General features: G+C 33.6%; 1 protein-coding gene across 1 annotated transcript in view; it reads left to right on the top strand.

Moving 5' to 3' along the window:
* The window catches only part of LOC136989940 (endoplasmic reticulum-Golgi intermediate compartment protein 2), a 42,323-nt gene that overhangs the window by 8,986 nt on the left and 14,822 nt on the right, over nt 1–18,515 (top strand). Inside the window, exons 3-4 of the mRNA XM_067288248.1 lie at nt 8,560–8,668; nt 11,529–11,575. Coding sequence (XP_067144349.1) covers nt 8,560–8,668; nt 11,529–11,575 — 156 coding nt within the window. The remainder of the gene's footprint in view (nt 1–8,559; nt 8,669–11,528; nt 11,576–18,515) is intronic.

The raw sequence follows: 18,515 nt of genomic DNA on the forward strand, positions 1-18,515 counted from the left end.
TTGGTTTTCTTTATTATTTTATATATTCAGTATACTGTATTGAGCAAAATGGATATGTGGTCCACACTCATCATTCTCTCAGTTATCTGGCCTGCAGTTATCCTGCATTGCTCTCAGTTATCTGTGAAAAAAGTTTGGTGATCCCCTGCTGTAGTCATAAGAGGACTTCATCTGAGACTAGAACAATTACACCTCACATCCAAAATCAGCATTGATATATTTATATATTACTAGACAAATGAATTATCAGTTAGGAAATATTTGTAGAACTTTTTTAAGTCATTTTTTTCAATGTTGAGATTCATAAAATATTGTATATGTAATTAAAGGGGAGGGAGTTTGCCAAAAGTACATCAGTATACAGAACAGGGAAGGAGGGTTCAACAGTGACTTAAAACTATATGTGTAATTAATGGATGACTGAGGTCAAAGTATAAATGTAATTTATAATTCTAACAACAGACTGATAATTTCAAATGTTGACTACAAAATTATATTTATGAAAAGTCTGTTGTAAAATTCATCTAATTACAATACTCCAATAAGTAGTAGCAAGTGATTAATAAGTAGGTTTATAAAAGCAGATTTGTATACTACTATCATCATTGGTCTTGAAAAAAGACTACATAGACAATGCTCAACTTCCTCTATCTTCATTTACAATGGTGTACTGTTTGTAATCCTCCTTCTTTAAACTGTACACATAATTAATGGACAGTGCAACTAAATAATTTAGGTGGTGAAAAAATGATCTAAACAGTAAGTTAATATCTGTTTAAGCAAAATTTATTATTAAAGTTCTGAAAATGATGAATAATAATAATACAGAATATTTTGCTTTAGTGCATGAACGTCTGTTTATACAGATCGTACATTTTCAATAAAATATTTATTACCTTATCATTTTGCTTATTTTATAATGTTATAAAATAAAGTGTGAACATTAAACAACACTAAATAACATATGATTCCTTAAATAAATGAAAAAAATTTATGTTCTTGAGCTTCTTAAAAATACAATTCTTAAATTAGTACTTTTGAAAAGATTTTATCTGGAATGTAGTGGTTCTTTCAGTAGTTTTCAAACTTAACTTTGAAAGATCTATTCAAATTCCACTTTTTGACAGAATTTGATGATAATTCCAACTGTTTAACTCTGTAGCAATAATGCTAGGAATAAAGATCAGACAAATACTTCTTGGAAATACTAAATTGAAAGTTTTATTTTTGATTGATACAAAACAGTGAGAATTTCTTTATATGAAAACTGTAAATAGAAGGGAATTGAAATAATCAAATGTCTCTTGAAACTTTTTTGGTTTTTCTAGTTAGATAATGCAATACAATAAACTCTTATGATAAAATGTGCAAAATCATCATTTTTCTGACTCTCATGTGATTCACCTTTATCAGATATATCTCTAATTAAGGTAATGGCTGTTTTTTAATGAACTTTAGTTACTAAAGTAATCAGACATTTAAATTTAATGTATTTTTAGACATTGAAATCTGAAATATTTTTTAATATCACTCATTTAAAAATATATTTGCAGTCTTTCTTAATTTTTTTTAATTAAAACAACAAATTCTCTGCTTGTTTTAATTAAAAATTTTTTCAGTCCAGTATGATTGCTAGACAGTTTTTACTTTAATATATCCAAATACAGTTCAATATTATCTATTGTTAATAAAACAAAGCTTATCTTCAAGATCAGTTATTTAAATATGGGGATACTATAGATTACCACCTATGGAATTTCGGGTCTTTGAGTATATATCTGAACTCAGAAGACCGAGACGAGTTCAACGATACCCTACTTTTGGACCGGAGACGAAAAATAATAAAGTTATCATACTTTTTTTCCAGCGATCGCGCGATGATAGGGAGTCGCGTCGCTCTCTCCTCTAAGTCGCCCTCGCTATCGCGATCGGGAGTCGCGTCGCTTGTCGTTAAAATTGCCTTTAGTAGACGTTTTCCTCCTTTTTTTACTTTGTTCAAGAACTACCGTGAATCAATAACTAGTGACGTTTAGCACATGGCGGCCTGCCGGCGGCTTCCCTCCAGGAGGTCAGTCGGGAGCACGAACAGTGGAAACTGCCGCCATGTTCGCTGCCATAAGTAACATTTACCGAAATGGCGATCGCGCGATGATCAGAAGTCGCGTCGCTCTCTCCGCTCTCGTATCGCGTGTTTAACCCTACTGGAGATGACCGTAGTCCGACGTCATGGTTTGCAGACTTTACCGCAAGATGGCAGTACTAGCAACTATGGTGCCGTCTTCGCGAGAGCATTAAAAAAGGGGTGTACTATAGATTACTCCCTATGGAATTTCAGGATTTTGATTATATATTTGAACACGGGACCGAGACGAGTTCAACGGTACCCTATTTTTGGACCGGAGACGAAAAGTAAAAATGTTATCACACTTTTTAAGTTACCATACTTTTTTAATGCTCTCATGCAGACGGCACCGTAGTTGCTAGTATTGCCATCTTGCGGTAAAGTCTGCAAACCGTGACGTCGGACTACGTCATCTCCAGAAGCGTTAAACACGCGATACGAGAGCGGAGAGAGCGACGCGACTTCTGATCATCGCGCGATCGCCATTTCGGTAAATGTTACTTATGGCAGCGAACATGGCGGCCCGACTGACCTCTCGTACGGGCGCCACCACACGCCGCCATGTGCTAAACTAGTGATCGATTCACGGTAGTTCTTGAACAAAGTAAAAAAAGGGGGGGAAACGTCTACTAAAGGCAATTTTAACGGCAAGCGATCGCGATAGCGAGGCCGACTTAGCGGAGAGCGACGCGTCTCCCTATCATCGCGCGATCGCCGGAAAAAAGTATGATAACTTTTTTATTTTTCGTCTCCGGTCCAAAAATAGGGTACCGTTGAACTCGTCTCGGTCCCCCGAGTTCAAATATATAATCAAAGTCCTGAAATTCCACAGGTGGTAATCTATAGTACACCCAATAATATAATTAAAAATAGTGAATTTAGAAAAATATATCTTAAAATATAAAATGAATTGCTCATCTTAAAGCCGATCTTTCATATCTCATCTACATTATGATAAGTGAAGTAAGTTGTTAATAAATAGGATAGATTGTAGCATAATTAATGGTAAAAAATAATATATTATTGTTATTATTATTAACTATTATTTTTAGTATTGAATTAACTTAAAAAATCAATTTAATTAAAAATAAATTTTGGACATTAAAATTTTCATTCAGATTTTCATTGAATAACCATTTTATGTTTGTACTCATCACAGAAATAGATTATATATCTCAAAAGCGTTCAGATTGTTCTAAAATATTTTGAAGTTTATGAAAAAAAATATTTAAATCTTGGTTGAATTATTTAAATTTACGTTTTCTACAGATATTAAAAAAAAATAAATGCTTTAAGGAAATAGATATAGAAGTTTCATGACAGTAGAATATTCCTCTATACAAAGATTTAATAAATAGGTCCAAATAATTATCAATACAGTTTGGGACTGTCCATAAATTACATAATACAAATATAGGTGGGTGAGTATACAGGCAATTGTTACAATGTACAGCATATCAAGATGGGGGTGTTTACAGAAATGTTACATAATGCTAGAGTCTCAACCCTGGCATAACATAATGATTCATTTTTATTTTTGAAGTGTTGCAAAGCAAACCATATTGTTTATCTCACTGCTTTGTGCATTATAGATGTAATTAATAAAATAGTTTGGTGTACTAAACAATATATTATGTATTATTCATTAGTACAAATAAAGAGGTTGATTGAGGATGTGCATTAATTTTGGAGATAGGTATATGATAGTGTTGCCACCAGGCTGGTTTCTGCCTGGACAAGCTGGTTTTTAAATTCATGGTCTGGATTAATTATTAATTTGTCCAGTTTTCATAGGCATTGTGAAATTAAGGTTAGTTCACACTGAGCGAATAGCAAAAGCGAATGATTTTTATTTGCTTAGTGAAATTGACTCATACAATCAAAAGCAAAAAGTGATTGCGAATTTTAAGGAGCCAATCATTTGCAAGCAAGAGAAAACGTGATCTCAAAAAACAAATGGCTGTTTCCAATATTCCGTCGTTAACCACATTTGTTTATTTATTGGGAAAGAAAGATACGTCAAAAAGAAAATGATGCTGGGTGAGAGGAATATTTAAAATCCGTAATTACAACATTTACTCTTTTGCGTGAGAAAGTTTCTGTAGCCATCTAAAAAACAACAAGAAGAACATGACAAATAATGGGAATATTTCGACGTCCTAATGGCTGAGCAGTGAAGCCTACTGCTCTGGCAACCAAGGACCGAATCCAGATGGGTCAAAAAATCACTAGGAATTTTTCGGGGGGTTGTCTAACCGGATATGTCGAGCTCTGTCCCTCACCACCCAGCTACTCATTGTGGGCCTGGCTGAACTCATAATGGGCTTGCAAAGAGAGGCCCTCTTAGTGCCCACAGGGTGGAAAGAGGTAAAAAAAAATAAAAAGTGATGGGATTACGATTGGTGGCAAAATTTTTTGCTAGTGAAAAAGCTCGACAGTTCCAAACTTCAAAGAGATTCACAAAATGGTAAAATTCACCAGAAATGCATCATGTCTGACATGTTATTCACTCTGTTTTTTGCTTTTGCTAGTGAATCATGCTCAGTGTGAACTAAGCTTTTATCATGAAACAAAATAAATTTATAAAAATACTTGCAAATATTTTTATAAATTTATTATAAAATTTAATAAATATAATAAATTTATTTTTATAGAATTATTGCAAATATTAGGTTTATTCCAACACAAGTCCCTAACTGGTTTAAAATTTTCATGTGCTTTGTTCAGTTCTCGGCTGTAAAATAACATTGCGCATGCCTCGTACGGTTTCCTATAAATGTGCATGCCTCAGTATAACATCCTAATTTTAAAATGTCCAGGTCAGCAATTTTGAAAAGGTGGCAACACTGGTATATAGGACACCATTATGGAACGTTACAGTGAGTGGGATGATTGTTAACAAGTATAAAAACAGTGTTATGTAATGTATAGATAATCTCTCTACATAGAAGAATGTTAATGTTTAAAAATCTATATAAATACATGAATATATATAAACAGTATGCTAAATTACTTAAGTGTATATTAATAAGTACGTAGTAGCTAGTTATCTAATTCATTGTAAGACATATTTGAGTAAAATATGGAGTTAAATAATTTTGGCTGATTTGAACAAAAATTTAAAACTCAAATTCTAAAACGTTCAACAACGTCATCACAATGCTAGGATGAAATTTTTAATCATATTTTTAATTTATTTAATTAAAAATATATGCTCTCCACCTCAAATCAGTTCTCCAGTGTCTTGATCCTGTACATCATACGTTTCCTTTAACAACAAAGCATTGCTGGTTATCTAACACCTTTCAGGGAAAAATTCAAATAACATTACTTCCAGTTTGCATTGAAAGTTTGTATATAGTTAATTAGTGTCTTCTGCCCCTAAGGTTTCCCTATTTGATCTCATCTTTCATCTGTCTTGAGATTAAGGAAAGACAGACGGATGGACAACAGTGGGAATTTATAGGTCTACAATGTTTTCATATTGCAGCCCAATCAGAATATAGTAATATAAATTTTATAAGTATTCATTTTTTAATGTTATTTATTAATTAATTTATTAATTAATGTTATTTATTAAATAAAATTTGTTTTGTATTTCACTATCAAGTAATAAAAAGGTACCATCCAATATTTAAATTTAGTACTATTAAAATATATCAAAACAATGATTAATTATATTCCATAAAATTCATTTTCAGAAAATATTCCATAAAATTATTCAAATCTAAGATTATAGCAAATAGATTATATATGATATTCTGTAAGCCAATATACCAAAGTTTTATAATTAAAGAAAAACAAATGATAGTAATATACATGTGAGTAAAAACTTTGAGAAGCATTGTGCTAGACAGTGTGTTGTATGTGTGTGTTGGGAGTTATTGCTTACATCTTTGCTTAGGTTTATGGTGTTTGTTTCCTTCATATTTACCACATTTTAAGCTGTTTGTGTTCCTTATCATATCTTACATAAAGTTTGTTTTGTAGACATGACATTGTGACATGATATCTTGTAATGCAATAGATAGATATTTAGCATTTATTGGACCATCATTTTTTCCTATTTGTCCATCCTATTGAAAATCAATTGTATGATTAAAAGGTATAGGCCTACTATAACTACATTATAAGAATATTCCCTCCCTCTGAAAAAATTCAAGAGAAAAGAGAATGGTTTGTTAAATCTGTCTGTTACATCTTCACAAATCACAAACTAACAATATATAACCTGTAGATGAAGATTGAATATTAAATTGTAAGTCATCTGCCATACTCATACAATCTCACATTATTTTTTAATTCCAAAAAAAGGTCTGAGGGAAACAATTTTTATCTGATTCTAATAATCTAAGCAACAAGATTATAAATATCTGTAATATTATCCTAAATATCCTATCGTTGAATATTACTATTTCAAAAATGTGTTGAATATTGAGATTGATTGTGTATGTCTATAAGAAGAAAAATACTTTGAATGTTATTATGGATAAATTTTGTTGAAACAAGTAAGGTTCATTGTTTTTGATATATTCCTTACAAAAAGTTTGAAAAATGTTGCATTTTTATTGTATTATTATCTGGAAATAACTATAAAATATATTGTAATATTAATTTTAGAGGCTGTCTATTAACTAGGTAACAGTTTAAGCCAGTTTCGACTCCTTTCCTTGTTGTGTACAGTGGTGTACTTTTGGCAAACCTTCTCTTCTCTAATTACACATATAATACTTCAAAGATCTATTGACATTGAAGAAATGACTTGAGAAGTTCTGAAAATATTTTATCACTGATAGTTTATTCTTATAGCTAATAAGTAGGCTTATAAAAACAAACTAAAATGCCACTAATACCACTAATCTTAAAAAAAGTCCATATAGACAATGCCTCTGTTCTTCCCCATTGTGTATGATGTACTATTTTTTATAAACTAAACACATAGTTAATGAATGCTCCCTTATATGTAGATTTATGAATTAAAATAAATAAATAATTACTTAATCTCAGTAATAATATCCATTAATATTAGCATAGTGTATCATTATCAGTTTTATTTCAAAATAATCATTATCATACATCCAACCATAAATATATTTGATTTCCTCTTATCTGTATGTCATCTAATCTAAATATTGTTTAGACCTAGTTCGTATGCAATGAGTAGAATTCAACATGCATTTATTGCTGGCTATGCAGTATGACAGTGATATGTGAAATAAAAATTGATAGTAGCTAGCTGTGTTGTTGGTTGGATATTACTCCTGAGATTTATTGATTAATTGAAAACAAAATGAATTTCCAGTTTATAAATATGGTAATTATTTAATTTACATAATCAATTAATATATATTTATTTTCATTAAGACAAATAATTAGGCTATTTCCTAACTTAGACAATAATACATTGTTGAAAGTACAGTCAAACCTGTTTTTATGCGCTCTTTTTATGTGCGATTTTTATTTGTGCGATTTTTTTAATGCAAATTTTTAATTTGTGCGGTATAGTTGGCGACTAGTCTCGTGCGATTCGTCATGTCTTACGTTGACTTATTATAGCTAAATAAACTTATTATAGCATAAATGCACTTATTATAGTAATATTATTGCATGAATATGCGAAAAATGAAATAATTTACTTTTTAAGTTAACAAAACACCACCTGGACAAAAATATGTAAAACAGACGATAGACCAGGCGATGCAGTCAAGTGCTGACATCTGTTGTCAATAAATTCTATTTCGTACGGTTTTGAGTTATTTTCTATGTGAGACTTTTTTTATGCGGTCCCTGTTGACCGCATAAAAAAAAATATTTTTTAATTGTGTCGCGAAAACTATTATTTACAGCCATTCGTGAAGTTTCGTGAGATTTTTTTTATGCGTTTTTTTAATGCGGTCCCTATCCCCCGCATAAAAACAGGTTTGACTGTACTTGCATGTTAGAATAAAAGCTATTAAAGCCAAAAGGCAATCTATTTGATGAATTGTTATTGCAATATTTTTTATAATTTATAAATTGTATTATTACAGAAGTTAAGAAAAAAATTTTAATTTTTATATAATTATCAGTCCCTTGCAAATAATCTATCATTATATACAGATATGCACCACTTAATGATGAAGATATGTTCCAAAAAATACATGTTAAACGAACATCATTGAGTGTACTTATATAGTATAGCTAACTTCTCACATAGGATAAATGTAATGCAAATGATAGTATTTATGTATATAAACATAGAAAAGGTACAGGCAGATTTTTCAGCTTTATCTTAACTTATGGGATCTGTATTGTAAATGTAGTCTGTTACACTTACTTAATTTTAAAATTAAATTTCATAAAGATACTTATAAGTTTAGTTTTAAATTATAGATTATGATAAACTAGAAATTTTTTGAGTTTATTAAAATTTGTAATTTTTTTCTTTTTTTTTTCAGTATCTATTTTAAGTTATATTTTGATTATTATATTAGTTATATCAGAGATCAAATATTATTCTGAGACACAGTTCAAATTTCAATATGGTGTAGATACAGATTTTGATAGGTAAGTAAAAATTTTAAAACTTTTATTCAATATGTAGTGACTATAGTATACCAAAGTATATTATGTCTATACGAGGGGTAGAAAATTGAGGACTTCACAAGATAACTATTAGGAAGTTGACAACACATTTATTTACATACACCTCAGGAATCAGTTAACTCAACATTATGAAGTACAAGGGTCAGATACCATGCTTAATCGATTACAAAATTTAAGATCCCTTCAACAATCAAATGAATATAACATGCAAAAGTGAGTATAGAAATCTACAATATTTACAGGATCAAATGACACATGTAACTAAGTCCTCCTGGCACAGAACAGGAAACCTTTCTGGTTATCAATCTTCTCTGTGTCGTATACATCCATCACATGCTCTTAAACAAAACCTGATCGTATTAAAATAACAGTACTTTTTAGTTCCTCTCATGCATATCTTCAAACTATCTCGGCCTTACCGTTGATACTCTGTGATTAGTGTTAGATGGATTTGGATTACCTTCCCGAAGAGCAAACCTACTAGTTCAATTCTTCACTTGATGATAACTTGGATTCCCTTAAAGTCTGTCCAAACATCCGAAAGCGCAAGAGAAAAAGATGTCCTCTCCGGTCATACGTTCACCTTTTTATATTTCCTGCCATCCGAGGATTTTTTTGTCATGTGATATAAAAGTTAGCCAATTGGCAAATGTGTAGTCACACGACCCGATAAATGGTGAAAGGTGACAAAATAAAACACACGTGTGTTACAAACAAAAACCCAACACAGCTAACAGAATACAATTACATATAAAAATCACAAAACAAGATAAAAATTATTTACAATAGTCGCATAGCACTACAAATATTTCTTAAGCAATTTTTAATAAAATTAAATTACACAGAAAATTACATAAACATTTGGATGGCCAAGCAGCTATGGTGAAAATATTCAGCATCATTTTTCACAATTGAAAAAACTAGCAAAATTCATTATGGCAACACAATATTTTTCTTTTTTAAATTAAAATAATATAAAACTAAAAAAAAAAAAGGTGTCATTGTTGAGTGTTTACTCAACAATGCACCTTTCTTTAACTCTTTTCACACTGTGGACACAAAGAGATCCTTTTTAGAAAAGCCCATAATTGGTTTGCTAAAAAGAACAGGGTTGTGAGGGATAGATCCCATAATAAAATTCCTGAGGTTTTTTCGACTCATCAGGATTTGATTCCAGTCTCCCAGCTGCAACCTTAACACTTGGCCATCCAACTACTTTGTATAAAAGTGTTCATAAATGAACATAAAAAGATGTTTTACTCTTGTTAGATTAAAAATGCACACTTATATATTTTAAGAATCCTTGATGCTATTAACCTAAAATTAATATTATTATTGCCATATGTAACAATATGTAAATTTTTTAACTCTCACTCTGAAGACACTAGAAGAACTTTTTAATTATATCCATCATGGTCCAGCCCACAATAAGGGTGGCTAGATGGTGAGGGACAAGAAGCAAAATTTTTTTCAATATGATTTAAAATATTTGGACCAAATTCAAAATAATTTTTGTAGCATACTTGGAAAGAAGTATTATTATATATTTAAATAAATATGAATACAAATATTAAAAGAATTATTACTAAACAAATTGAAATTTCTTTTAAAATACTTAATTAGTTTAAATTTAATTATTGAAAATATTTTGTGAGGTTGCAGATGAGGTCCGTAAATCGCGAAATTCTTCCATTTAAATTACAACAACAGATTACATAAAAAGGGAAAAAAAAAAGAAGAAAAAAAAACTCTTGACCTAGACATCGCGGCGCAAGATGTAACCAACGAGTGTCAGAACACGTGCCGGGACACGTGCCGGAACACGTGCCAAAACACGTGTTAAAAACGATCTATCTATGTCAAAGAACTCTGACACGAAAGGCCATAAATAAATGGAATTATGACGTAAAGACTCATAAATAGGTGAAATTTTGACTCGAGTGCTCATAAATAGTCGATCTAAGAAAACAACTTCGAAAGGGGGGGGCAGTTTAATAGATAGAAAACCATCGCGCTTGAATCGTAAAAGTTCCTAGATGACAGAAACCGCAATTAACGGGCTAAATTATGAGTCCGAGTCATGTAAATTTGTCAACAGTCTCCGAACACAATGGTCAAAAAGACGCCCGATGGACACTCCGAGTCGGACCTTTCCCATGACCCGGGTCGTCCCACGTTTCGCTTAGAAACAAGGGAAAGACCAATTGGAAAACGGGAAAGGGGATGAAGAGCCAATCGGAAATCGGAATAGCGGGCGAAGAACTATAAAAACCCGGGATCCCGAAGGTCAAGAGAGTCTCCTCCGCATCCCGCAAAGAGCTGTGACCTGTGTTGTGTTGTGTCGCCGCCAACGACGTACGACGCCTCCGCACCTCTGCGAGCATCGGTCCAGCGATCTCATTTCGTCCGCCCCGGGGCTTCGACGGAAGGGAAATCTTCGCCACTCCGAAGGACTGTAGAGAAGTGGACTGTCTATTGTGGATGTAAGCATATATGTTCTCCAATAAACGGGTTTTCTTATGTAAAACACTTGTCATCATTTGCCTCCTCCGTCACTCCCACATGCAAACGTCCCTTAGGTTCATCCTGACCCAGGGATTCACTTATCCCCACCTGTCGGCGGCCTTACAATTTTTTCACTTTATACAAAATTTCCAAAAACTAAATGTTAATAATGAATTTTTTGGAATAAAATAAATTTTAATTAAATTTTTTTATATTAGTTATAAATATATTTTAAAACTTTTTATTTTCATTTTAAAATTTATTGTTTTAAGCTTGGCAATGATTTGTTTAATAATAGTTTATTTTCAATTTGCAGCAAATTAAAAATTAATGTAGACATAACAGTAGCAATGCCATGTGACAGTAAGTATTCATTAAAAAAGTAATAACTGCTGTTTTATTTATTTTACATTTGAAATAATGGCACTGTCCAGTAATTATGTGTACAATATTTCATGAATTCCCCGACATTGAAGATGTGACTAAAAAGTTTTTAATATTTTATGATAGTTTATTCACATAACTAATAAATGGGCTTGTAAGAACAAAAAATTTGTATGTTATTAATACCACTAAAAATGCCCAAAGTGTACAATGCATTAACTTCCTCCCTCTCCATCAAGTATTTTTTGTGATCCCTCTCTTAAACTGTACACATAATTAAAGGACAACTCCTATATAATTTTATTATTGATCATTAAATTTTTTAAATAATTTTAAATTTTTAAATAATCTGTTTAAAAATTGACTCTACTTATTATAATAATGGATATTGTTATCAGTTATCATATTAAAATTAACATATCTCAAAACACACAAATCAAAATACAATATAAAAATTTTTCTCATTGTAGTTAGAAATTGGTTAGTGTTATTGTTTTCTTACAGGTAAATAGACATTTTTAAGCTGTTTTTTCATGCATATGGTTAATCAGTAGGTAATCATGATCAGTTTTAAACCAGTACTTAAAAGATTACAAATTTATCATTTTAGTCATTATTTGCTCAGAATACATTAGTTTCATTTTTTTTGACATTTCTTCAATTATACCCTTCCTGCTTTTGAAAACTGTAACAGGCAAACAGTACAGGATGAATTACAAAATTAATTGATAATGATAATTACAAATTAATAAATCTTAAAGTTACTTAATTACTTTCATGACTGTTAGATATAACAGAGGAGAGTATGGTGATTGGTCAAAAAATGACTTGCCTAGATTTTTACAATTTTGGATTAAGGACCTTGAAACATTGAGAAATGCAAAATAAAAAGTTGGGTTTTTTTTGTATGTATGGATGTGTGTGTATGGAGCACAGTTTTGTTTACCAACTTTGAACTTAATAACTCCTATGCCTTTTGTCAAAAATTTCTGAAATTTTGCAGGGAAGTTTGTTTGTTAAGAGCATTTAATCTATTAAATTTTGTTAGTTAAAGGTCTAGGAATGAGAATATAGAAGGGGGGTCATGTGTCCTATCTCAAGTGAGGTCAGACTTAATGAAGATTTTACTTGTTATAGCATTTACAATTGTTTTTTTTTTTTATAAAACTTATCCCTTATCAGAGTCAATCTCTTGTAAAAATATCATTTCACCATTTTCAAATGACATTAGTTGTAAACAAGTGATATAGTATCAAGATTATATGTTGTTTGAAATCAATTGGAAACCATCAAATTTTCAGTAATTGCTATCTTAATGTTATCTGTTTAATGTTATCAGTCAGTTATTATGAGTTTAGATGAGTTTTAAAATAATTATAATAAATGGATTCTACTGTACACGCAAAGTAATGTGATTTATTCAATAATTTATATTCAGTATAAATGTTTTATGTTTTTAATATTTTCTTTGTCAACAACTAACACTTTTTTTCATTTCTTTAATTCAACTATGTTTCTAAGTATATAATAGCTAATCAAAAATCTCTGGATCAATTTTTTATTTCTCTAAAAAATTTGAAAGTGCATACAACATTACAAATAAAAATTATCTGCACTAGTATGTGTTCATGTGTGGCTGTCCACCATGTTTATTTTTGTATATACAGTAGAGTCGTTTATCCGAACACCAGTTATCTGAAACGTCGGTTATCCAAACGCTTTCCAGTCGGACTGTGTCGTGCTGAATTGAACTTTTTTGATACTAGATTTACTTCTAAAGTATAATTTTTATGTTTTTATATTTTTCAATATATTTATTTTGTTTGTACAAAATAAAGAAATAATTTTTAACGATACAATAGCCTCGATTATTATTATAAAAATTTTCATTAGGCTTAAAATCGATGAAAATTCAACACAAAGTGACACGCAATGGAGAAAAATTCAACACGAAGTGACACACAACAGAGAAAAATTTTAACATCGGACAGGTTAATATATTTTTTTGTACATAATCGGTTGTACGAAAAATCAGTTATCCGAACAACCCCAGTTTCCAATTGATTCGGATAAATGACTCTCTACTGTAGTTGTATATAGCATAGACACTACATTTCTTCCTTCCTGTAATTCTTCTTCCTTCTGTCTTCAACCCATTTCTGTCACTTGACATAAGCCTTGCTGTTCGTGGGTCCTGATTAGTGTTACCACCCATCTGGTTTTCACCCGGACAGTCTGGGAATTGACTTGTAGTGTCGTGGATTGCCGAAACGAATCCCGAATTGAGTTGGGATAAGAAAAGGATTGAGGACTTCACAATTTAACTTATTTTAATAAAACTAAGACTTAACCTAATTGGATACACAAAACTTAAACTTAATTACTAACTTAACTAAAGTAAGGTTATGAATTACAATATATTTACAGAAGAACCCCTTCTATAAAACAATATATGATAAACGTTACGATCGGGGTTATCACTCTTTCTCTCACTCTTCCCAATGAACAAGAAACACGTGTTAAAATTGACTCGCCTTTTTACTTAATATTCCTCTTGTCTTTTTTATACTCACGTGGTCTCTTGGTGTCTCTTGCCTTCCCTTTGTTCCTTACTTGGGAGACCACCTCACTCCTCTAGTCCGAACGACAAACCCTCGAACGAACCAAAAGGAAAAAAGTTCTCTTCACACAATGTCGTATCCTTTTATATTTTCCCACCATCCGGGCACGTAGTCAACACGTGATTCCTACCAGCCAATCAATGCATACAAAACATACCAGCCTAAAAGGCGGTACGTGATGATAGCGCCACAATATTACAAAGAGAATAACAAAACCCGATACGAGCAAAACAAAACATTGACAGTATATAATAAATTTAGTAGCGGAGCACTACAGACTTACCGTCCAGGTGAACTATTAATGTTGTCCAGGAATTTTGTAAACATTGTGAAATTACGATGAAGCAAAGTTCTTGCAAATATTGTAATAAATTTACACTATTTGAACAACGAAAGACCTCACACTCACTGAAACTCGTCTGCCATTCTGCCATGTTACTCTGTTTATGCTGACGTGTGACGCACAACCTGCCTCTCAATTTTTGTTTTTTGCTTGTATGTTACTCCTACGCAAATCCCTAGTCCCTAACTGTAACTGTTTTAGAACCAGCATGTACGTTATTCTTCACATTGTAAAATGACATTGTGCATGTGTCAGGAACTTCTGTTTGAACAAACCTGACCTGCCATCTGGGTCAGCGATTTTGTAAAGGTGGCAACACTAGTCCTGATTGGCTGGAATAGAAAAAAAAGAAAGAATTCTGCACGAGGGGAACCAGGGGAACAGGTGTTATGGAGAATCAGTTTTTATTTAGTCACTGATGAAAGAAGAGATTGTAAGCTCATCAAAATGGGGGGAGTTTTTATTCCCAACCATCGGGATGTGGGTGGCGGTTTTGAGGAGGCAGAAAAGACAAGCGTTTCTCAAAGAAACCGTTTATTTTTGTCGAAAAATGCTTACATATAATTGACAAGGTCCTTACAGGCACCATCCAGTCCGTTAGATGTCATCAGATGTTTTCTTTCGTTCAGCGATGGCGGACCCCGGGGTAGCGGCGTATTAAAGTTTGGCACAGATATGTAACACAAGATAGCGGTGAGCAGAAGCACAGAGCGAAGAGGGCGACGATTCCAGAAGGCTGGATATGTTATAGAGGAAGTCTTCTATTTCCTTGCAGTCGGAATTTTTATAAGTTTTTTGAGCTTAACTTGGAGCTAATTGGACAGATTATTCTTCTGCGCTTCCTAATTGGTCTCCTACCTGTCTCCAGGTGTAAATGGAGCTTCGTATAGATCATACGGTGTAAAGTACTATTTTAGTTTACAACGATTATCGACTCTACCGTGTCGGAAACAACCGTTAACCTACCGGGTACTTTACTCGGATTCGCGTTAGCGTGCCAGGCCTGGACTTTAAGCGTGCACCGAATTAAATAAAGACAATATTTGTCAATAGAAAAAAACCAAAGATTTAATTAGTCGTTTAGCAATAACTATGTACAATATTTAGTAAAAATCAAACAATAATTTATTCTAAGAAATTCAACAAAGTCAACCCGACAATTCTCAATTCAAATCTATATCTAACTTAACTCTATTCCCCTTGGGAATCCGACAAAACCAAAAAGCTTAACTTATAACAATAATTCTTATAAACTAGAGATCCTAATCGTCACCTCAATATACTCGGAACCTATTTCCTCAAACTCTCAAGACTTTCTCAGACTGTCGATCCAAATTCGAATCACTTCAAATCACCTTGGAACTATTCGAGATCCTATCGGACACCTCTCTATTACTGCTGCGAAGCTCACCAAGCTCGTTGCTATCAGAATTCACCTCTCCGTCTTCACTTGAGACTCGGGATTTATAGTGTGAGGTGACGTCACAATTCTGAATGCGGTCACTCCCCTCATTTACATACTTAAATGCTAACAATAACGTTTTTCATCGTCTGGCAGCCCTTTTTCCGACAGTTTACTCACTAACCTTTTACATTATTTGTTTTTACAATTCTTTCCGGGACGTTTTTATTACTTAAGGTTTAGCGAGTTTTATTTCGTGCTTGTGGGTTCTCCCCCCCTCTTCTCGGTGCGGACCTATTCTTTGCCGCTCGGGGAGCGAAAATGTGCGTGAGTCCTATGGCGCTTTTCTTTCGTCGGTGAGTTGGGTTTTATTTCTTCTCTTTTTAATTACTGAAGGTGAATGGTGAGGAAACCTTCGTCCTAACAAAACATAAGCCCCAAACAAAAATAGAATAATAAGCAAAATAAAAGTAAAATAAAAATAACGCTCGGACTTGGTTCCTTACACCCCTTCCCCTTTAGAGTAAAGAGAAAGTTATTTCTCTTTTTACTTAATGCCGAAATCCTCCAACTCTTTTTTCTTTTAAGTAGTGCGCCTTATTTACAACTGCTGCCAGGTTACAAAGGAATACGTCCCTTACAATGATTTACCATAAGCGAGAGTGACTCGTTGCTTAGTAACTTTATTCTAACGTAATGATACAATAGAGGGGAAACTGTTGACATGTGATCATTTCGTGTTCCAAGGTTTGTTGCCATTTTCACGCTCTGATTTGGCGTGAGCAGGGTGAAACGTTAACCCAAAATTTTTGTTCTAACGATTTATTATCATCTTTCTTCACGCTACGGACTGATTGTCGGGTTATAGTTTAGCATTGTTAATGGTTTTAGTGTGTGGTTACTCCAGTCCGTCATCGTGAGAAAAACAAAAAAAAAATTGTTTTTTTTTTTTTTTTCTTCCCCCCCGTAGCCAAAATCCTTTCCCTTCTAGGGACCCTTGGATTACAATTAATTTGGTCAAGGACCATCTGTAAAGAAAAATATATACCTCTGGTTTCCTTCTCTATCTTTGGGCTCTCGGCTTCCTGGTGAGACCGGCGAGTTGTCTGTAATCCACTCGTTGCATCGGTCGTAATCGTCGTTGGATGACTCCAGACGGTCTAGCTCTGGCGATGGACGGCGCTCGGGTTCCGTGATCCATCGACGATCCCGTAACGGAGTGTGATCCTCTAACGTTGCCCCTATTGGTTGCGAGTAGGGGTGTAGCAGTTTTCCTCTTTGGAAAAAGGGTGTATCGCTTCAGATTAGCGATATGTTGACTTCCGTGGCTGGCCCCAGTGTGGGGATCTTTTATCTCGTAGACTACTGGTGAGATAATCTTAGCGATCTCGTAAGGTCCTGACCACTTAGGTGCCAATTTAGCGCTGAAGTGTCGGCTAGAAGAAGAAATAGGGTGAGCTTTTAAAACAACTAATGAACCCACCTTGAATGTATCTGGCCGTCTTCGTGAATTGTAAGCCCTTCTCTGTTTCTGTTGTGCAGTTCGCACGTTGTCTCGGGCTTGTTTTCTTATCTGTTGTAATTCTGCCCATTTTTCTCTAATAGTCGTAGGGCGACTTGGATAAGCCGTTAGACGGTCCCACGGGAGTGCAATCTCTCTCCCGAGATGTAGTTTAGCTGGCGTATATTTCGTCGAATCCTGTTCTGAAGTTCGTAAGGCCAGCGCAAATTCCGATATGTGGGTGTCCCATTCTTTGTGGTTCCTTTCGATGTATGCCGCAATCATCCTACCCAAGGTGCGGTTCGTTCTTTCCGTAAAATTCGACTGAGGGTGATATGGCGTCGTCAGGATATGCTTAATTCCGGTGCGGTTACAAACTTCCGCTAGGAGGTGAGATATGAATTGGGGTCCGTTATCGGATACTAAGATTTTTGGCATGCCATACCTGCAAAAGTATTCTTTATACATACAATTTACCACATTTTCCGCGGTAATCTTCCGCAGGGGAAAAATCTCCACCCACTTACTGAAGTAATCCACCATAACAAGAAGATACTGATTACCTTTGTTGGACTTGGGATAGGGTCCCATAATGTCTACGCCTACCTTTTCCCCTGGTTCCGTTATCTCGGGGACTTGCATTAGTCCGGCCGTTTTCTTCTGGTCGAACTTCGTTATCTGGCATGTATGGCATCCTAGTACATATTCTTTTATGTCCTTTCTCATTCCAGGCCAATAGCAACGTTGTTGTATTTTTTTCGTAGTCTTTCGTACACCTAAGTGGCCAGCAGTGGGATGATTGTGTAGTTCTTGTAATACATCCTCCCGTAAGTTGTACGGAATTACTGGTCTGTAACCTCCAGTGTCATCTGTTTTCCGGCTATAATATAAAACATCATTTACTAGCCGGTAATGGGATGACTTACCTACTATTTCTGCTGACATGGCTGGGTCATTTGGTAAGTTCCCAGTCGCTAAGTAATCGTACAGTCCGCTCCACTGTGAATCAGTTCGTTGAGCGTCTATAAGGTCTTTCTCTCGTTCAAATGTTG

The sequence above is a fragment of the Centruroides vittatus genome, unplaced genomic scaffold (assembly GCF_030686945.1).
Source record: "Centruroides vittatus isolate TY-2023 unplaced genomic scaffold, ASM3068694v2 scaffold_769, whole genome shotgun sequence".
Taxonomy (NCBI): domain Eukaryota; kingdom Metazoa; phylum Arthropoda; class Arachnida; order Scorpiones; family Buthidae; genus Centruroides; species Centruroides vittatus.